General features: G+C 35.6%; 3 protein-coding genes across 4 annotated transcripts; 1 reads left to right on the forward strand and 2 right to left on the reverse strand.

The window, feature by feature from the left end:
• Positions 1 to 156: 156 nt before the first annotated feature.
• LOC103443357 (pyrophosphate-energized membrane proton pump 2) lies at positions 157 to 7,873 on the reverse strand. 2 transcript variants are annotated; one of them, XM_008382186.4, is made up of 15 exons: positions 7,647 to 7,873; positions 6,660 to 6,842; positions 6,020 to 6,223; positions 4,950 to 5,101; positions 4,706 to 4,853; positions 4,500 to 4,632; positions 3,867 to 4,039; positions 3,545 to 3,665; positions 3,201 to 3,388; positions 2,604 to 3,041; positions 2,336 to 2,500; positions 2,091 to 2,246; positions 1,675 to 1,786; positions 661 to 880; positions 157 to 485 (listed from the first exon to the last, which is right to left on the reverse strand). In XM_008382186.4, the coding sequence occupies exons 2-15, from the start codon at positions 6,756 to 6,758 to the stop codon at positions 386 to 388; spliced, it is 2,409 nt and encodes an 802-aa protein (XP_008380408.1). In that variant the 5' UTR covers positions 6,759 to 6,842; positions 7,647 to 7,873; the 3' UTR covers positions 157 to 385. The 2 variants fall into 2 exon arrangements, with proteins under 2 accessions (XP_008380408.1, XP_008380410.1); XM_008382188.4 differs by having other exon boundaries at positions 6,660 to 7,025.
• A 5,874-nt stretch (positions 7,874 to 13,747) lies between these two features.
• LOC103443359 (vacuolar-processing enzyme) lies at positions 13,748 to 16,550 on the forward strand. The gene is made up of 10 exons (XM_008382190.4): positions 13,748 to 13,881; positions 14,092 to 14,304; positions 14,397 to 14,561; positions 14,652 to 14,808; positions 14,907 to 14,995; positions 15,124 to 15,323; positions 15,470 to 15,518; positions 15,609 to 15,797; positions 15,959 to 16,165; positions 16,255 to 16,550. Exons 2-10 carry the CDS (start codon positions 14,110 to 14,112, stop codon positions 16,402 to 16,404), a joined length of 1,401 nt encoding a protein of 466 aa, XP_008380412.1. The 5' UTR covers positions 13,748 to 13,881; positions 14,092 to 14,109; the 3' UTR covers positions 16,405 to 16,550.
• Positions 16,488 to 20,727, reverse strand: LOC103443358 (transcription termination factor MTERF2, chloroplastic). The gene is given in 8 exon segments (XM_070805363.1): positions 16,488 to 16,880; positions 16,883 to 17,049; positions 17,170 to 17,387; positions 18,368 to 18,393; positions 18,396 to 18,549; positions 18,697 to 18,981; positions 19,142 to 19,245; positions 19,965 to 20,727. Coding segments are annotated over 6 exon segments (813 nt in total). The 5' UTR covers positions 18,781 to 18,981; positions 19,142 to 19,245; positions 19,965 to 20,727; the 3' UTR covers positions 16,488 to 16,716.
• Positions 20,728 to 22,324: the final 1,597 nt, after the last annotated feature.

The raw sequence follows: 22,324 nt of genomic DNA on the forward strand, positions 1-22,324 counted from the left end.
CACAAAACAGAGCAGGGGCAGCTGCTAGTTGCTGTTCTGAATTTTTCTAAATTTAATCCAACACCAATGATCTTTTCCCGAAAAGCTTCACGATCAAATAAAAACGTCAATGGATGCTCCGAACATATGGTAAATTATGTATTTTGATCAACGGTGTCGAGGATAATACGCCATAAGACGCTACATTGCACTAGAATGAGCAGCCAATAACACTAATTATTCAAGAACCAAGTCACAGGAAAAACAAAGAATTTGGTATGACTACGAATCAGGCACCCTCAGTACACATCAAAAAACCTATCTGTATATTTGCCTCTAAGTAATCAACATCTCAAGATAAGGGGGTCCAATAAACTGGCACAACCGCAATCGTTATAAACAACTCTCAGAGAAAGACAGGAGCCATAACCAGCGTGATTGTAGCAAGCATTTTAATGAGAACGTGCAGTGAAGGTCCGGCTGTGTCTTTGAATGGGTCGCCCACACTGCAACACAAAATAAACCGGATCATATAGTAATTTTCTATTTCTTAGATTCAGAATCGAGCACCAACAAACAATGCAAGGAACAATAGGTTAACTGGAAATTTCATGGCACGTGAAAGAACTGAGCACAAGAATTGATAATGACGGAGAGAGAGATGATATCGAAAGAACTTACGTATCTCCTGTAATGGCAGCCTTATGGCAATCACTTCCTTTGCCACCAAGAACCCCCGTCTCAATGTACTTCTTTGCATTATCCCAGGCACCACCTGCTGTGTTGAGGAAAAGTGCCATAAGAATACCGGAAACAGTTGCAAACATCAGCATGGACGCCACAACTTTAGCACCGAGTAGAGGTTGCCCAGTATAAAATCCAAAGATCCGGAACACAATACCTGCAAGGAGTACAAGCAAGAATTAATCCTTCATCATGCAGCATTAGAAAGTTTCTGTAAAGCAGAATGGTCAAACATGGAAGAAAATGAAATGAAAATAACAAAACAATGTCAGCTAAGTTGTGGGATAACGAGAAATAAAGATAAATGCCAAAGATCAACATGAACCGCATGCTAAAGCAGCATGTTGGTATGTTTTCACCAAACGCTAAACATTTGACAATAATGCTAAGAGTTGCATCCTTTTCATCAAAAAGTAAAAAATACTAGCTCCTTCCGTAAAGACTGCGACCATTTGAATCAGAGAATCAAATTGCAAAAATCCTTGGTAAACCCACATTTATAAAAGTTCAAAATAGGAAGCACCAAAATTCAATGAACAAACAATTATATAAAGAAGCCTGATCCTAGAAAGAAGGAAAAAAAAACAACTATCATCTCTAAACCATAAAGAAAAATACACCATTTGTAGCAGACTCTCAAGTTTGTTCAAACGTAATTATGCAGGAACACTAAACTCCTATAGTGCAATTTGTTTCATTCAATGCCCCATAATTAATTTCATCACAATTCATTGCAACTCAACCAAAGGAAAAGAGACTCAATAAATGAAGATAAGTATGGTAAAAGTACATTTATACTGTGCACTATATAAGATATTATAACTTCTGCAGTCGTTTATAGAAATAATGCAAATCCAATGCACACATTTTAATTCTCTCAAAAAGCAGCCATGATAAGAGATCAAGTCCACTGGATAAAGGAATACAAGTGAAACAAGATAATTAACCCACCAACAGCTATAGGTGAAATAATAGCCAAGGCACCAGGTTTTATCATCTCCCTTAAAGATGCAGATGCTACAATAGCGACACAACGAGCATAATCTGGCTTCTCCTTGTACTCCTACAGAAAGCAAGTTAGGAAAAGCATAATTAGAAGGGTAGTTTGATTATTTATCCAACAGTTGTGCGCACACTGTTTGCGTACCATCATGTACACTAATTTTTCATCATATTCTTTTCTACATTCTCTCCGTTCACTTTTTAATTCTTATTTCATTTATTTACAATTATACCAGTATGTCTAACTAGTATTTGAATGGCATTTAGGACAATATTTATTGTGGTGAGACTCTGATTCCAAACAAATGCTTTAGCGTCATTATAAAGATTAAGAATATGGGAATTTCTACAAAAGCAATACTCACCATTATCCCAGGCCTCTCAATAAATTGTCGCCTTACTTCCTTAACCACCTCTTGAGCAGTTCGGCCAACTGCTGAACAGGCCCAAGCACTAAATAAAAATATCAGCATAGAACCCAACAATCCGCCAACAAAAACTTCTGGAATGGCAATATCAACCTGGAAAAGAGTTAAAAGTGCAAATTAAGACACAACTGAATGGTATTTGTCAGGGGAAAATATCAACGGTGGGATGCTGTTCTGTTTACCTGTTTGAAAGGCTCACGTGCAAATGCAGCAACCTCATCCATATAAGCACTAAACAGAAGAAAAGATGCAAGTGCAGCAGATCCTATGGCAAATCCTTTAGTAGTAGCTTTTGTAGTGTTTCCTACAGCGTCTAGAACATCGGTGATCTCCCGAACACTTTCAGGCTGTAAGGATATATCAAATCCAAATTTGTATAAAATAAGAAAAAATAGAAAAAGTAGTCTTCACAACTGAAACAGAAATCTTAAATTCGTCATTATAAGATACCTGCTGACTCATCTCTACAATTCCACCAGCATTATCAGCTATTGGACCAAACATATCCATAGTGAGAACATACGCAGCAGTACTGAGCATTCCCATTGTTGCTACAGCTGTGCCAAACAGCCCACCAGTCGGAATTCCATTTTCGTCTATAAGGCCAGAGGTCTGGCCCAGCCAGTAAGCTGAGATAATAGATACACTAATGACAAGAACCGGAAGAGCAGTTGATTCAAGACCCAAACTGACTCCAGCAATTATATTAGTCCCATGACCTGTGGAGCTTGCAAGAGCTAATGTGCGTACAGGCTCATGTTTGTAGTCGGTATAGTACTGGGTGATAAAGACGAAAACATATGCTGTGATGATCCCAACTAGCCCACACAAGGCAAAGTTAAACCAGGCTGATGGTGCTTGCTCAGTGTAAAGCAGCCATCGGGTAGACTGTACAAAAGAAACAATCGCAATGACAACAATGTCTTAAAACTCAAATAAAAGGAAATTTATGCAAGCCTCTGAAGCATAAACTTCAAAAAAAAAATATTTCAAATGATAACCCGAGGAAAAAAGATAAACATGACTCGATGGTCAGCGAAGTATTACCGCACCAAATGTCAGAACAGCCAAGACTATTGTAATAGAATATCCTCTTTGTAGAATTTTCATTGGATCCTCGGAAGAAGCCTTTCCGCTGGAATCACGTGTACCTCTAATTGAGAATATTCCGACCGATGAAATCACCAGATCAAAAGAGTGAACAACCAGAGGAAACAAGATGAAACCAGATGCATCTGCACAAGCAGTGAAAGAAAAGGTGAGTGTTTAAGAGAAATGAGTGGCCCGGTTTGAATAAAACCAGTAACAACGCTAATGAAATGGCCAACAAACATATTTGTCACCAAGGTTGAGTGACTGAGTATGAATATAACACCACAAATTGTGCTTGCCTTCAATTTTACAACGTTGAGCCATCGTTCCCCCGAGTATCATAGCACTAATAATCTCAGCAGCAATACTTTCAAAAAGATCAGCACCACGGGCTGCGCAATCTCCCACATTGTCTCCAACCTCAATTTCAATTATCAAAGTACAGCCAATAAATTTACACATTTAAAGGTAGAAGGCATAATACTAATATATTGGTGTTGTCCTCAACTATGGATAAGAGGACTAATAAAACAGATGATATGAAACACATAAAAATGGAAAGTAGGTCTTCAATATACATAAGTACTGCGTAGGATTTCAGGGTAGGAAGAAGAAAAATACCAGATCTGCAATCACAGCAGGATTCCTAGGGTCATCTTCGGGAATTCCCTGCTCTACTTTTCCAACAAGATCTGCTCCAACATCAGCTGCTTTGGTGTATATTCCACCTCCCAACTGAGCAAATAAGGCAACAAAAGAAGCACCAAATCCATATCCAACAAGCAGAAGAGGCACTGAAAATTACATAAACCAAAGTCAAGCACTAGGTCAAAAAAAAGAACAATGGAAATAGCAATTGATGTAGAATAGTGAGAATAGAAAGCACAAAGATGAATATGCACTCAAACAGCTAACATCATCATATAGGTACTAAGTTGAGACCATCATATTTAAGCATTAAAGCCAAATTTACCGCTTACTGTCTAGATCAACAGGTTATACCAGGGCAGACGGGCAGCAATAAGTTTGTAAATACATTTTCAAACAGAGTGGAAAAATTTACATTAGGACAGAAAAAAAAAATAACTATTATCTAAATAAATCAACACAGGAAACCCATGACAACCCAAAAGATTAAGATGATACAGCAGTACAGTTTAATGTTTCAAAATAGGATCATTGACGTAGAAATTCTTTAAATTGATGCGATAAATATCAATCATAAGCCAAGGAGCAAGGAGAGTCAACACATACAGTCAGTAACCTTCATTGAACCTGGCGAATCCACTCCCAACCAAACATAAAATGTGGCATACAGGATGGCTATACCAAGTACAGCCATACCAACAACCACCAAAGCAGAAAAACCACCAGCACGAACAGCTATCTGCACATGGTATTTCCCCTTTAAGACATGAATACGATGTGTTCTCAAACAGTAAACTACATAGGACACATACCTGTAATGCCTCTCTTGCAGACCGTCTTGCAGCACTAGAGACTCTAACATTTGCACGAACTGAAACCCACATCCCAACATACCCAGCAGCACCAGAACACAAAGCTCCCAAAAGAAATGCAGCTACCGTAATATAAGCTGAAGTGAACCTGCATCAGACAATCATCATCAATATTTAGTGACATAGCTTTTCTTTTGGATTGGGGTGAAGAGGACAGGTATGAATATAAAAATCAAATTATTACCTCCCGAGACCAGATGCTTCTTGCTGAGGTGTCGGTCTGCGAAATAAATATATGCAGAAAATAACCGCAGCTAGTAAAAATGCCATCTTAGAGATGGTCCCATACTGGGTCCTGAAGAAACCTTCAGCTCCATCACGTATTGCATCTGATATCTGAAGAGGGAAATGAGAAGCTCTAAATAACTACAAGCAGAGCTAAAGAATGCCACCTTTCAACTACATATCAGTACCATCTTTAGAAATTAAATTAAGACTTGTCAGACTATCCCAGCTCTGTTTACTACCCAAAATGCAGTCAGGCCATTGAGTATTACCATGCCTTTCATCACATAAATACTAACTTATGATTCTTTGGACTCTTCAAATATGAAAAATGAAAAGACTTCAGTGACAACAGTGAGGAACTACATGTAACACCAATACTTTAGCGAAACCTCTCATGAATCCGTGTTGTGATTGATATATTATCCCCTCCGTACTGAATTTTAATAAAAAGAGGGGCTTGGTGTTTGGAACATGGACCACATTGGCTATTATTTGGGTAGTTTGGATAGAAAGGAATAGACAGATATTTGAGAATATAAGACTGAATTTTAATAAAAAGAGGGGCTTGGTGTTTGGAACATGGGCCGCATTGGCTATTATTTGGGTAGTTTGGATTGAAAGGAATAGACAGATATTTGAGAATATAAGATTGATTATTTGTCGGAAAGAGTTCCCTTCTGGGCTTCCCTTTGGACATTGTCATCAGATTTCACGTAGAGACCCTTTTTTTAAGGTTGGAATTATGTTGTTAAAAATGCATTTTGTTGTTTTCTTGGATGTCTTCTGTTGCTAGTTTTAAGGCAGATGATGATTTTGGTCTTTGATTTTTTTCTGTTAGAGGACATCTTGTTCAAGTGTTATACCCTTTGCTTTTTATTAATAAAGTCTTGTTTCCTATGAAGATACATAAACAAAAGAAGGAAATAGACCCTCATTGGGTATATCCAATAGATTGTGGATGAACAGAGTATAGATATGTTAACTTTAATGGCAGTTTACAGATATAGAAATTGTAAAAAGATGTACCTGACCCATCTCCAGAGGTCCCTCATCCTTTGCAAGAACCCATTTCGCCAGGTGCATAGACACCAGAAAGCTGATAATACAAATTGCGAAGACGAACACAATGATAGGAGAAGTACTTGCTCCAATGTAAAAGACCACTCCAAGCGCAATAAGTAAAATAACAAAACGAACACGGACATTTATCCGCATCAGAATCCGAAAAATCTGCACAAACATACAATAGAATAAGAATTCACTTATAGAAGTGTCAAATATAATTTCATATATGTTCATAGTATCATGTAGGTTGGCATAAGCATGCACTAATTTGCTTTCTATAACCAAGGTGCCGAGCCAAAAAAAAAAACAGTATGTAAAGATGAGTTTCAAATGTCTAGCCTACATAAATGGTTGTTATTATGAACAAATTCAATGTACAGCTGCTGCCCAGATGAATTATAAAGCGACTTTCTTCTTGCATCAAATTCTTGTCACCACCAAAGTGGATGTTGTTTTTCTCAAATTATTTCTCTCAATTCAAGGCAAAACAAACAAAATAAAGACAAAATGTGCCTAGATGATAACATAGCAGTTTAATTCCCACACTAAAATGACACTAAGAAGAAAAACAGATACTAAAAGAGGGGTATAACATTCTTACCAATGGGTTGTAAGATTTACCACGCATGTTAGGGAATGTCCTCGGTCTGTCTTGGTAAGGCCCCAAATTACCACCCTCCACGTCAACATCCATGACCATAGAATGGATGGAATCCACCTTCTGAGCTACAGGAAAAGGACTGTACTCGCCACCTTGGGGCAAGTCGCCCCCTGAACCTGGATGCTGAATTTTGAAAGTTATAATTCAGCCAGGAAAAAAGACTTCTTGCACTTCACCGCATACAAGTAAGAAGAAGTAACTTTGGTTAACAGTCCAGCAGTCGTCTAAACTCAAAAACTACTCTCCATATTCCCTCCCGGAATTCAAAAAACTCAAAATTTCAGCCTTTAACGCCAAGCAACTTTGCTGTTAAACAAAAGCCATTAGTTTGTTAACTATAATTTGCTTTTTTTTTTCATATTACATTCGTTGAAAAAACAGCATAAAAATTTAAAATCACAAAGGGAAGGGAATTAGATTAATATGTCAAAAATCACACGAATGAGCTACCTTTTTCATTACAATAAACTTACAAATCTATTATCCATTGTATAACAATTGACTCCGAAAATCGACATCTCTGACACAGAACACATTAAACAAACAAAACTTAAACCAAATGTAAAATCCAGTCCTATTCACTAGACTGAACTGATCAGTCCCGAACCCAAACAGGATCACGAAAGCTGTTCTAATGCCGAATTCGGTTTCCGAAACAATGCAATCAGAGAGTAAACACAGTAAACGAAATAATGCCCCAAACAAACGCTGAATCTCTCACCTTCACCACTCATTTTCTCGGCCAACAAACCAAAATTGATGATGTAAAATTCAAACAAAATTCACACAAAACCGAATGAGATCCAAATGCAAAAACCCTAAATTTGAAAATTGAGGGTCCCAAATCGCTCTACTTAAGATCAATACAGAAACCGGAAAACGATAATTGCAGTGAGAGAGAGAGATCGAAGAATAGTATAATCTTACCAGTGAACGAGTCGAATGATGAATGTGATTGCAGAGAGAAATGTTAAATTAGGGTTTCAACAGCTCCTTTGAGAGACGAACTCGTAGACTTTTCACAGACCGATGAGAGCTAGAGAGAGAGAGAGAGAGAGGCAAAATTTCCTTAATTTAATTTTTTTGAAATATATTTTTAATTTTTTCTTAAAAGTGAAGTGAGTTTTTGGGTGGGGGTGGATTTGATGAACAATGTCATTTCACGATTGACACTGTGACGGATATTCGATCGTTATTGCATACGTGGCAAATTGACATGTCACCGCACCCAATTGGACGATGCCATGTTAGTCAATGTCATCCTGACACATGGCGCACATTGGGTAGTGCGATACGCCACACCAATTTTAACTTCTCATATTTTCTCAATTTTCAATTATTGGATTAACAGAATGGTTGAAGAAGATTAATGATTAAAAATTAATAAAAACGTCTGGATAGTAAAACTGAATGTGTGAACAGTCTGATAATCAATTAATTTCCTTCTAACAGAAATAAAAAAATGGGGAGATGAAATATTATAAAAATAGGGAGATGGAGCATATTCCATTCCATACAAATAATTTGGTGGAAATCAGATCCCTCAATGAAAGGGATCCTCAATTGTTTTTATGAGAAATGGGATTCGTACTGTGGCTACTCCACGTTCTTTTACGATTAACCAAATCCTTAAATTTTTTTATATTTTAATTCATATATTAGCTTTGCAAAAGATTAATTTATTTGTAACTATTTACTTATTTAATTCTCGTGATGAAATTTCAATTTTTGTTAACCCAAAGCACACCAACTTTCAACAATCTCAAGCGATCGAGCGTTGATGTCTATCCCTGTGAAAATGATGCAATATGGACCTCGAGTGCGTTCTAAATATCCTCAAGGTTATACCGATTTTTTAAATTAAAGTACGATATTCATTGAAAAAAGGGGAATATAGACAAACAGATGAATGGTTAGTGGTCTTTTGACGAGGATACGATGCAGACATAAAAGCAGTCTAGATTCACAAGTGAGCATCTGAAAAAAAAAAGTTAAGATGCAGAGATTCAAAGGTGTTGGGTAGAATTATAATTTTATAATCATAATACTTAATCGTGAATGTTTTGATGTAAGTTTTTTTTTTTTTTTTAATTTTATGTAAGTTAACCATACAATGATAAAAGTAAATTAAGATTTTCATGTTGGTTTTTGAATGTCATGCAAGTTAATCATGTTGGTTTAGCTCATTCTTTAGTTATGTGCTAGATGCAGAAGGGGTTAACTGACCATTGCATGGTAATTTCTTACGTTTTGATTCACTCCTTGCTGAATTATGATGTGGGACACTTAAAGATGAACTCTATAGTTGATATTGTTGGTCGAGAGTTTTGAAGCGAGACTTACATCCTCCTTGCATGGACGGATCCACTATAAGCCAGAGGGGGCAGATGCCCCCACTCAAATTATTTTTTTCCCCACAAAAATTGTACAGTTTTGCATCACAATGACCAACCATAATTAAAATACAATTAAACTCTATATGTTAATTGATATCAAGGGAAATGCTAATAAGACTATTAAGAGTCAGATTCTCCACCATCTATTGTTTTTTTTTACACAATTCTCGTATCAACATTATAAAACATTATGCCAAAAACATGAGGTGACGGAAAGTCTCACTTTAAAAGAGTCTCCTTAGCATTTCTCTTGGTATCAGTATGATTGACTTCCAGAGATGAAGTTAGAAATCTAGACTAGGATGGGCCTTCAAGCCATACAAAAGAAATTTGACAAAATGATTGCAATTTTATTGCATGGGAGGAAAAACAAAGGTTTTGTTTTTTGTATTGGCAAGGAAAATTTTAATCAAACAAGAGTGATAGAGCTTAAATTTTTAATATTGAAATGATTATAGCATAGGAACAAAACTTGTTTATGAGCTTTAATAAATAAAAGATTAGTACATTAGATTCGAACAAATATTTTAAGTCAAGACTTAAAAATAGATCTAGTTCTAAACGGCAAGATCTTATTTTATATCAACTGGAAAAGAAAAAAGAAAAAAGAGGGTATGATTTTTATATGGTAAACATAAGGATAATTACTACCGAAAAAAAGTGGGCTTAGTTATTGTGTGGGATTGGATATATGGTTAAAAAGAAGACAAATTACAAGGGTTTTTGTACTTTCAATTTAAAAAAAAAAAAAAAAAAATTGAAGGATGTGGCATACGCCAGCAAGTCTCTCGACCCCAGGAACACTTGGAATTGCAAAAACCAACTAACCAATGAGCCAAGTACTAACTATTGTAATAATCGCAAATAATACATATAAAAGGGTAAAATTCGAGGAAAGGCCTAGGCCTATGATGGCCTCTACGTTGCTCCGCCACTGTTGACTTTGCCAACAATGATTTTAAGTTTTTTTGCATGAAAATTTTTATTGATTAATATATAAGTGCTTTATTCAATAAAATTTTTAGTTTTTTAATTGTAATTTCGTTGTTTGAGGATGCCCTCATTCATACAAATATCTAGCTTCGTCCCTACCTCTTTTTAGTCGAGGTTTTCCCATTATAGTGTCTGGATTGTGGCGAGAAACTTTTATAAATACGTCCTAACATCGTATTAATTGTTTGAAAGTGACCAACAGATTCATATTTGGCAATTGACACCCAAGCTAAGCATAAGGCGACATCTTCACTAGGAAGCTAATCAGCATTTCTAGCGCTCTCTTTGTCTGCCATATGAGCTAATTTTGAAAGAAAAATGTAATGATTGAAGAAATTTGGTGGTGAAATATTAGAAAATTGAATTTGTTATGGATTAGCTAAAAATGGATGGGATAACATTATTTTGGCCGCTGAAGATTTTTATTGTTAAAATTGATTAAATTAGATTTGAGTTGTTGGATTTAAAATAATAACCGTTGAATCTTTATTTTTAAACTAACTATTGGATTGCAACGATAAAAAAATCACTGCTACACTTTAAACAGATGTTGGAATATGATGTAGTTAGGTGCGCAACACTGGATCAAAACCCAAGAGCTCGCATCAGCCATTGAAAAGCAACAACGCTATAATCTAGGCCGTAGAAGAGATGCTTATCGTGCACTCACCCACAGATAATATGTTGGTTCCATTATCCCCCCACCTTCCCCACACACACCCCCCCCCTCGGGCGAGCCCCCCTGCGCAGGGGCACCCCCAAAATATAGTTTTGGGCCCAAATTTTGGGTTTTTTTTTTTCCCACCTCCCATTGAGACAGCCTTAACTTCTCCACAACCATCTTCATCTTCTCCACATTCATCTTCATCTTCTCCACATTCAATTCTAGTAACCACCCAACTTAACCATGAACATCTACACCCAGCTCCAACATCATCTTCACCACGATATACTGGCCAGAAAAACTCCACTCTATGTCCTCTTCACTGGCCCAACCGTCTTGCTTACCCATTTTTATTATTCATCCTTCATTTCCCTAGCTATTATCGTGAAATATGGTAAAATTGGAGTCTAAGTGGTTAAGTATCAACAATGCCAAATAGTGCCTGCAAAAATTCTGTATAATTAGAACGTGTCACAAAGTTTTGGCGCTAAGAAAATAATTGCGAACATATGCAAATAAATCAATTGTAGGACAAATTTCACATAAATGTATAATTACTCGAATGTAATTTGATACACGTGGCGTCCCTTCTGGATCTGGTGAAATTTTGTTACTACATCGACAAAGCCAAGTATTTAATCAATATATCATGCATGTTACACTTCCATAAATTCTTTGTTTCGAACCAAGTAAATATTCTTTAAAATTCAGAAATGGAATAATTAACCACCAGTCTAACCGACGTTCCATATATATGGTGGTTGTTACACAAAATAAAATTGTAATTTAAATTAGCAATTTCAAGGTGTCACTCAATAATTCAGTGCGAAATATGCCAAGGGAATACAAAATCACCAATGTATTTAATTAAATGGTAAGATTTTATCCATATATATACGTCATTTAGATCATCGGTCAAGCTATTAATACATAAACTCATAATAATGCATGACTCATGCATGTCTACACAAGTAATCCCTCTTTTGGCAACCCAGGATGATTACGAATAATCCATGTCATACCATATCTAACTATCCCACCTAACAATTAGTTTTTTAGGTCATTAGCTCAAAATATAGGTGCATTTCGACTTATTTTTAGACATTTTTTTCTTATCAAAGGATATAAGAAAATGAGAAAAATTTACGTCAAAACTTCAGATACAAAAGAGTGAATGGTCTTAATCAAATAAAGTTATCAAGCTAGCTAAAAACCCTTGCATTTTATCGAATACGTAAACCCAATCAATGTAGTACTATTAATGCTCAAATATTTGATCCGATATTTATTTTTATTTTTATCATTAATTCAAAGAAAAACTAATGAAAATGACTTCAAAACTTTGAGTTTTAATGATAAGGACAAAATAAAGGGTAAAGTGAATAGTACCAGAATTGACTTTTTGGTGTAAAAATTTGAATTTTTGTTAAAGTGAACAGTACGATGAGCTTTTCGTTAAACTTCTCTTAATTCAATGTTTTTACACTATGATCGTTTATTATGACTTTGGTAAATGACAAGTTGGTATATTAGTCTCAAGTATATGTACGGTACTATTTATTTGAATTTGTAAGAATTATACCCCTTATGTAACATATGTGTTATTTTCTATTACTAATATAATTTAAAATTACATGGGACATTAATTTTGACATCCAACAATGTTTTAACCAGGACGTCTCAGATTCGAGGTTCTAAGCTGGTGAGTTTGCTTGACTGTGGTCAGGGGGAAGCTGAAATGCTCCTGTGAGTCTATTCAGTTCTCGATCTCAGTCCCCCTTTTTAATAAGGAAAAAAAATTGGGATACTTTAGATGCGGTACCTAATTCTTAACATTCTTTGATTAAAACCTTAATGGTATTCAAAGTTTGATCAAAGTCCCTTGACTTTGTACACCTCATTATATTACTATTAATATTTATATTTTTATAGTTTTGACATTAATTGTTTGATATTTTATGTGATTTATAATCCTATAAATTTAAAATCCCATATTATAATACTATTAGAAATGGTTACAATAAAAGAATTCAAACATTTTGATTGAATAAATGAATAAAAACTATGTAAAAATAAGAAATAATAAATGGCAAAAGAATGTATCCACAGTGTTAAAAAAAATGGTACATTTCACGTACGTACATTAATAAAGAAGAATGGGTACATTATAAATAAATTAGGGTACATATAAAAGATTAAAAAATTATGAGTACAAATGAATTTTAAAAAAAAGGTATAGGCCCTAAAAGAAATTAATACATGGGTACAAAATAAAACTCTAAAAAAAATACTACAAATTTAAAAAAAATGTTACAAATTAAAAGTGGGTACAAACTAAAAATATAAATATATGATACAAAGTTTAGGCATAAAACATCATAAGTAATTTTTTCTATCATTGATTAAATATACAATGTCACGTGACAGTATACACATGGGTACAAACACAAATAAAACTTTAAAAAATATGGGCACAAAAAGAAACTAATATATGGGTACAAATTAAAAAAGAAAAGAAAATTGGTACAAATTAAAAAATATTTGCAAATTAAAAATAGGTACAAACTAAAAATAAAAATATATGATAAAAAATTTAGCCATAAATATAAATATACTAATTGTAATATTTTTAACACTAAAGGAATATATTTAAAAATAAAAATATTTTATTATTCAAATAATTAATGATGTTATTAATGCCCAAGGACTTTGATCAAAAATTTAAAATGAATATGATTTTAATCAATAGAGTAACGAAAAGAAGTATGTGAACCTAATTTCTTCAAAAAAATATTATAACACTTAAAATAATAATATTATTTGACGATGGTATTCCTAACAACACACAAAATTCCACGTCAAGGATCACAAAGTTGATAGCGAAATTTTTTAATTGGAGTGGAGTTATAAAACTATTGATCATCAAATTAAATACCCACTTCCTTCTCCTTCACCATGAGATTTGATCTGAACCATTCATTTGAACCACAAGACATCTATAAATAGACTCCTTTTATTTATTAGAAGAACATGTACGTTTAACTAGAGAGAGCTTGAGTGAAGTATTTTGAAGCAATTTCTTTTGCAACTTTGCTGAGACATTGTTGCGGTAAGAAACACATTAATTTTCTAGCTTCATTTCTTTAATTTCTAATTGAAGTAAGAGCTTTAGAGGGTTTGTGATTCAATTTAAATATAGTGGTCATATTTCATGTATCACAACAAAAGTGATCTATGTTAGACTATGTATACTGCGTTATACGTACTTTAATTTTTTCGACTTCTAAGTTTTATATCTAACTCTACTATGTGTCTACAGGTGACCTTAATCTGCAGAATGGCTTGTGGAGCATTACTATTTGTTGCTTTGTTAAGTTTGATTGTTGGGAGCTGGTGCCTCCCAGAAAATGCAGAACTTAAAGATTTCGGTACTAATAAGGATAATGGCCCTCCAAGTAACACTGAGAAAAAGGGAAATAGATGGGCAGTTCTAGTTGCTGGGTCAAATGAATACTACAACTATAGACACCAGGTTTAAGTTTGTCCAAATTTCATTATATAGTATCAAGTAATATTATTTTGGTTATGTTATTAATTATACAATTTATTAATTTTTTTATGCAGGCTGATATATCCCATGCATACCAGATACTGAAGAAAGGCGGACTGAAAGATGAGAACATCATTGTTTTTATGTACGATGATATTGCATACAACCCGGAAAATCCTAGACAAGGTGTCATCGTCAACAAACCAAATGGCCCTAATGTTTATAAAGGAGTTCCCAAGGTTTAACTTTTTAGCATATATTGATTTAGTTTCTAGCTAGTAATTTGGTAGTTTAACATTGTTAAAACCATGTATATTTTTTTAATGCAGGATTATACAGGAACTGATGTTAATTCAAACAATTTCTATAATGTTATTCTTGGAAACAAAAGTGCTCTCACTGGAGGGAGTGGCAAGGTTCTGCTTAGCGGTCCAAATGACCATGTTTTCATATATTATGCAGACCATGGTTCTGCAGGATTACTTGGTACAATAAGGAAGAAATTTTTAAAATTTTAGTTTTCTATGAAATTAAATAAATACTGCATAGTTAACTGACATATGAATCTGTATTAATGTATTCAGCTATGCCTACTGATGGCGATTATGTTTACGCTAAAGATCTCATACGTGTCCTGAAGAAGAAGCATGCTTCTAGAGGTTTCAAAAGCATGGTATGAATTTCTACTTATATGAAGAAAAAGAAAATAGAATCGAGCGTCATTAAATTTTGAATTAATTTTTGGTGGATTTCAGTACCTTCTAAGGCTTTGATGCATTTATATGAAAAAAAAAAAAATAGGTACTTTACGTTGAAGCTTGCGAGTCTGGGAGCATGTTTGATGGTATCCTTCCGAGAAATCTAAATATTTATGCTACTACCTCGGCAAATCCAGAAGAGAGCAGTTATGGAACATATTGTCCTGGTGAAGATCCTCCTGTTGCTCAAGAGTATGGTACTTGTTTGGGAGACTTGTATAGTATTTCCTGGATGGAGGATTGGTAATGCAATGCTTTCCATTTTGAGATTATTCTGTTCTAAAGAGTACATTACTTTCCAAGTTTCCAATATACTTTCGATCAAAGGCTCGTACTAACATTCTTTTGTTTTGGTGGCTATTGCAACATATTTTCACATTTGAGAGCAGTGACATAAGTGATTCGCGCAAAGAAACTTTGCAGCAGCAGTATGAAAGGGTAACATGCATATTGAATTTTATATCGTTATGTGTAATAATATTAGCAAAAATAAGAATTGTATATATGACCATGTCGGCTAAATTACAGGTTCGAAGAAGAACAAATAAATCTCATGTTATGCAGTATGGAGATATGAGTCGCAGACAGCAGTTCCTTGTCACTTACATGGGTGGATATCTTTCTAAACATAGTACTTCCACCAGCGATATCTCTTCACCCTTAATCTCAAGGGTTGTTAACCAACGCGACACTAAGCTCCACTATTTTCAGCACAAGGTTTCTGCTCTAAACTTGGATGTTTCTAATGAAATATATACACTAATTTTAGTTTTTGCAACATAACAATGCCAAACTTTTCGGCTAGAGAAAATTTTCATATAATTTGATAATGCAGCTCTGCATTCAAAATGTTTTTCTTATGATTATAAGTTTTTCAGTTGCGTAGAGCTCCGACTGGCTCTCAGGAGGAATCGGAAGCTCGAAAGCAGCTACTCGATGAAATTGCTCATCGGAAACATGTGGACGATAGCATACATAAAATAGGGGAGCTTTTGTTTGGACACCGGGAGAGCTCAAACATGTTGATGAAGGGTAGGCCTCGAGGGCAACCTCTAGTAGATAACTGGGACTGCTTCAAGAAGCTTGTAAGTCCTCGATCTTTTAACTGTTTAAAGTACACCCGGTATACCTTTTTCTCCGAGATTTTGATATCAATCGGGTTCTTTCCATGCAGTTGAAGATTTACGAGAAGTATTGTGGACATTTTTCTGCATACGGAATGAAACACACGCGAGCTATAGCCAACATGTGCAACGCTGGGATCACAGCAGAGAAAATGGTTGTGGCGTCTGATCAGACTTGTTCCAAAAAACCCCATGTTTAGAGCTTCCTTTCTGATAATCAGATGAATTAATAAAAGGAAACTGGAAAAGAGTGGAGGATCACTACTAATTACTAAAAAAAAAATTAATGAAAAGGGAGTTTACTATACATTGAACATTACAATAAAATGTTACAAAACTGTGACAATTTGTGGTTTATTGTTTACAAACTAAGAACAGATCATCCTCGCTAATCAGAGTTAAGGTCAGTTGGTCAAGACTGTGCCGACCTGCTTGCGCTCAAGTTTGAGTCCTTGTTCCTGTAGATTAGAGTATAGCTTTGTCAAAACAGAAGATAGGCTCCTCTCACTGCATTATTGTCTAGCCAACATATCTCGTAAGCTACCAACACCCATATACACTTCAGCAAATTCTTCATCGTTTCTAGCCAACATATCTCGTAAGCTAAACTCGATATTTCTCCCCTTTAGCACCCAGTATCTAGGTTTTATCCTCTTTTCCAATGAATAACTGAAGTCCTTGGATACTCCACCAAATCCGTCACTGGTTTCTCCATTGTGTTCACGAGGAATTCAAGCTTCGGACTCAAAACATCTTCAATGCTATACCCGAGTAAAGGAGAAAATTTGCGGACCATGAATGCAATACCCCTCCACGACAGCCCTTTCTTCATTAAATATTTCATCCTGCCCACCAAATTCTCCACATCAGTCCATGATACAACAGATTAATTCACATTTCACCAAGAACTGGAGAATTCTAAATTTTTTGAGCCGCAAATTTTAAATGAAATTAAAGAGCATTACCGAGGAAGTAAAGTTCTATCAGTGTCAGAGACGAGAAGCTCTGGATACTTTTTGATAACCTGAGGAAGGTGGGGTTCGGAAACACCAATGCTAGCAAGAAATTCCAGCTTCACCTTGAGAGTTTTGCCAATGCTGGCAGCAAATATTTTGGGACAACGCCCCATTATGCTCCCAACTATTTCTTTATCAAATTCTAGACCTTCCACGAATGAAACTACCTGTATATAGCAGGAATACCAGTTAAAACTTAACTCCAAAAAATGTGGCACCTATGTACATTGCAGTCTCGTTCTCATAGACCCCAGGATCCAAGGAGATTGTGGTCACCCATCGTTTAATCTTAATCGAACAGTTGGTGGTCATCAACATTTGTTCTTGTACTTTCTCCTCTCCACTATTGGATTAAGAAAGAACAGTAGGTAACCACAATTTCCTTGGACCATGGGGTCTAGGATAATAGGACTCATATACATGGTTCCCAAATCCTTCACAGAGAGACTGATAAAATGTATCCAAATGCTGCGTGTTGGATGAGATTTTCACTCTCTAAGGTGGGACCAACTTGAAAAGATGGGTGATTGGACTAGGTTTCATGACGACACGTAAACGGTACACTACAAGCCGAACCTGCACAGTTTCCTTTCTTGGCCGTGTTCCCCATTCATCACCATAGTTGGGGCAACTTTACAATGACAGTAAGCGACAAGTCATATGATATGAGATTTGGTCATGGGGGATTTCAGGGTATTTAAAGTATGTATCGGTTTTAAGTTCACTGAAGTATCTTGTTCAAAAATAAAATTAAACAAAGTTGTACAATGTGTCACAGGGATTGCATATTGTGGACACTACTGCAGTCTACCATAAAATTTGCAAACTCAGCACACACAAAAGGCATCTTAACGGTTTCAAATGCAATAAATTCTTTTTAAAATTTTGCATCACTTCAACTTATTCTTTTTATGGCCATTTCAAATTCAATAATATTAGCTATAAGGCATGAAACCGAAAGACTAGAGTATATGGCACTGTATTACCAAACAAATTCCTTTGGTATCTCATCTTCAACATAAAACGGAAATTCATGAAACAGCCACACAAGTATTTTCTACACGAAAGATTTAAACAGGAAGATGACATGAGGTAATATTCATGAATACAAGGAACAAACATATTTGTGAAAATATCAATAACCTACCTGAAGAAATTCTTGAGGTTCCGTGTCAATATCTAAGGACTTCTACAGATAACCTGACCCAACTTCTTGTTTCTAATACCCAATTCACCAATTTCTTCGACCATCAATTTTAGCATGCTGGTTGAGCAACCCAAAATATGAGGCCAGCTTCTGATTGCACGGCCAACACTCAATTTTGGTACCTGTTATGAAACATAAGTTCACATTTAGCATTTAGCTCAAAATAATCAACCAACATTTGTTTTGGAGAATTTGGAGTCCTATAAGTTACATAATGTTTCTGTGCATAAACTAAAATGAAGAGAAAGCAGAGCTGAAGTTGGCAGTACCTCTTTAAAAGCAAGCACTCTCGTTTTGATGACTTTAATGTTGCAAAAAATAACAGGTGGAAATAACAGAAATATGTTTCTCATTACTTCTCTAGGGACTCCAATATTTTCAAGATATTCCACAATAGGTCTCACTTGAGGATCCAAGGACAGCAAAAGAAGACGTGGAAAGGTTCACCGAAAAAAAAAAGAAAAAAAAAGAAGACGTGGAAAGGATTCAATTAAGCAACGGACAGCAGCATCTCCAGAGCCCAACATATCCAGACCTCTACACCTTGCTACAATCTGTAGCATGAAATGAAAAACCAACTAAAAATAAGATAAAGTGATCCAGACACACATGATGCACGTGAAAATGAATCTCTAAATAGCAAAGAAAAGAAATAAGAATAACTTGCATATAGACATTCATGCACTATAAAGATTTGAAAGAGACATACCAGACCTTTTAAAAAAAAGGATAGGGTTTGTTGCAAGTCATCATCAATAGGAATTGATAAGTGCATCATCATACGACGAGCATTTTTCCCAGTGAACCCACCATCACTACTGTCAGAAAAGAATATTTTCTTCACATAGTTTAACCTATAAGCAAATGTAAAATAAGAAACCATTCTGCCACAGATCTAAAAAATAATTTCACTTGTGGATTCATATGTTGAGAATCAATACCAAATTCCTGCTCTTTATCCATTTCATAAGGTTTCCAATTTTATAAGGTATATTGGTCCTAATTCAACTTGATTCCCAAATTTACAAACTCGAATGTAATTTCAATGATTTTCATGTGGCTTTGCCTGAAACTAATCAGGCTGCACATTCCCAAAGCTTGTAATATCATCTAATGTACCATTTCTCTCATGCTTCCCAGTGAGCACTATTTTACTACCTTAGAACATAATCAAGAAAGCACAATTATGTTAATAGTGCAGAACCTCATACAACCTTGAACGAATTTGCTTCACATTGTATGTCATATCAAAACCCCTTCTCAGGGAGCACATAGATTATTGTCTAGCACAGAATACATAATAGAAATATTGATTTTTGATAAATAAAGATGTCATAGATAAGCCATAAAAAAATGATGAACATGTCATCACTTCTTAGTTCCTACAATAAGAATGTCATCACTTCCTACCCTATACAGTTTCTGACAAATAGTTCTAATGCCAATTGCTAGTTCACAATAACCAAAATCTCGATTACTAAAAAAAAACCAATAGATTGTCAACGAAACAAATAATAACGAACCAGAATGCCCTTACCTTCTCAATGAGCCGAGCCCCGGAAGCGTCTCTGCAGATAAATGCCTGGCAACATTCATAGCCGAAGACAGATTCAACCCGACCACACCCTCCAAAAACGCAACCTTTCCATTGTCACCTTTCTCTATAGCCAAATACCTCACCTTCCCTTTGAACGCCCCCAATTCTCTCCCCTCCTTCTCCCACTCTCCCCACATCCCCAGCTCATCCAACTCCACAACCCCATCCATCAACCAACATCCGGAAATACCTCGGCGAATTCGATGAAACAAAGGCGGCTTCCGCCTCAGAAGCCCTAAATTCTTGAAGAAGCTCCAAAAGGGCTTCTTGGGCAGTTTTTATTTGCTCCGGTTGGTGGTCCGGCGGCAGCACAGAGCTGTTGGGCGGCGCGGAAAACAGGGGGCAGTGGAAATTTTGGTGGGTTTTGGAGGGTTTCTGGAAAAATTGGATCTTGGGTTTGTCGGTGAGGTGGAGTCTGAGAGTAAGAGTGGGGTTTGAGGGGTTGGGGAGATGGGGTGATAGGTTTGTGGGGGTGTTCGGTGACGAGGATAGTCTGAAAGTTATGGGGAAGTTTGTGGGGATTGAGGGGAATTTGGAGGAGGAGGAGGACATGGTTGGAGGAATTAAGCATCCATACATGGAAAGAAAGTCTTTTTCTTTCTTAAACCCTAAAACCCTGGAACTGTCAAGAGAAAGCCCTCATCTTTTTCTTTTGGATTGAGCTTAAAAGGAACTTTGACGGGACACGATGGTGGAATGAGACGAAGTTTGGAAAATCCAAATATAAGGGGTAAATCATTTACCTGTGTAATTGTAACCTCATAAAATGTCTTAAAAATATCTCAATATTATACACAAACTTGTATTTTAATTGCAATTTCATATATCTGTTAGTTAAACTGCCACTTTGACGTTAAGTGATGTGTGATAATTGCAAGTTCCACTGTTTTGTTGAAGTAGCATAAATAATAGAGAAATACCCAAAAATTTGATATTTTCTTAATCTTAATAGGATTTTTTGAATATGCACACAGCATGCACATGTCATGCACAACAATCAGACATAAATATGATTTTTTGAATATGCACATGACATGCACAACAATCGGACATAAATATGATTTTTCATACACCTTAAAATGTCCAAATTGCCCTCCTATATAAATGAGTTATTTCCTTCTATTTTCTGATGTATCTCTCTCTACTCTCTCTCCCTCCCTCTCTTTCTCCATAATTGATATTTATTGGATGTTCTTAGATTAGTGAAAGATAATGGAAAACCCAATTGGAAGATTTGATTTATTTGAAGATTGTTTGTGTTTGTTGATTGACCATTTTGGGAAATAAACACATTTATGTGCATGCAGTTGCAGATTGGGGATTTCTTCCTCAAATCATCATCTTCTTCCTCAAATTTGAAAACCTAGTTGGAAGATTTGATTTATTTGGAGATTGTTTGTATTTGCTGATTGGCCTTTTTGGAAAATGAACACATTTATGTGCTTGTAGTTGCAGATTGAGATTTCTTCCTCAAATCATCATCTTCTTCCCCAAATTTGAAATCTCATTCAAAACCCATCTAGGTCAAAACAAATCTACAATCCAAAAAAAATTCAGATGTTGAAGAAGAAAAACTAAAGACACCATTTTTTCTTCTTCAATCTCTTTTTCTCCTTCGCCGATGAACGTCTTCTCCCTCTAAATTAGAAGAAAATCCAAAATTTGTTATCTGTATCAATACGTGCAACGACGTTAGTTTTGTTGTGGACGTGCATCGTGCAATTAACAGCGTTGAGGGTATGTGAGGACCTAGATTCCGGAAATCCCTTAGAGATCTATAGTTTACAAATCTTTGATCAAAACCTAGATTCTGGAAATCCCATTAAAAATCATCTATTTCCAGTGACATGCACACGACATGCACATAATATACTCACATATCTGAGCGAACCCAAAAACCCAGAGCTCGCAGCTCTTTCTTTGAAATTAGAAAAATGACGTCATCACCTGTGATGTCACCACCATATACACTATATGCACATCACATGGATAATACATGCACATAACTGGAGATCGAGCAACTAGCTGTTTTCGCATTAATAAGAAACTTTAACGGCAATCTATTGGTATATTGGATACAATTAAAACATAATTGTCGTGTATATAAGGTTACAATGGCAGTTTGAAAAGTATTGTTATGTATATCAACCATCGGTTAGCCGTGCACGTGGAAAACATGATACTCGTTGTTGTTGGACGTGCATGACCCTTAACATCCTTTAAGCTTTTTCATAATTTTGTTTTTTGCCAAGGCCAACTAGGTTATGGTCATACTCGCTAAATTCTGGGACCCAACATAC

This window comes from Malus domestica, chromosome 09, assembly GCF_042453785.1.
Source record: "Malus domestica chromosome 09, GDT2T_hap1".
Taxonomy (NCBI): Eukaryota; Viridiplantae; Streptophyta; class Magnoliopsida; order Rosales; family Rosaceae; genus Malus; species Malus domestica.

What these genes read in the sequence shown, in the direction of transcription:
- LOC103443357 (XM_008382186.4), bottom strand. Translation starts at nt 6,758, where the DNA reads ATGGTCATGGATGTTGACGTGGAGGGTGGTAATTTGGGGCCTTACCAA. An exon ending in CTGCTGTGATTGCAGATCTG is followed by an intron (nt 3,666 to 3,866) that starts GTATTTTTCTTC and finishes ATTGAAATTGAG; the next exon opens with GTTGGAGACAATGTGGGAGA. An exon ending in CTGTTCTGACATTTGGTGCG is followed by an intron (nt 3,042 to 3,200) that starts GTAATACTTCGC and finishes TCTTTTGTACAG; the next exon opens with TCTACCCGATGGCTGCTTTA.
- LOC103443359 (XM_008382190.4), top strand. Translation starts at nt 14,110, where the DNA reads ATGGCTTGTGGAGCATTACTATTTGTTGCTTTGTTAAGTTTGATTGTT. An exon ending in CTAGAGGTTTCAAAAGCATG is followed by an intron (nt 14,996 to 15,123) that starts GTATGAATTTCT and finishes AAAAAAAAATAG; the next exon opens with GTACTTTACGTTGAAGCTTG. An exon ending in ATTTCCTGGATGGAGGATTG is followed by an intron (nt 15,324 to 15,469) that starts GTAATGCAATGC and finishes ATTTGAGAGCAG; the next exon opens with TGACATAAGTGATTCGCGCA.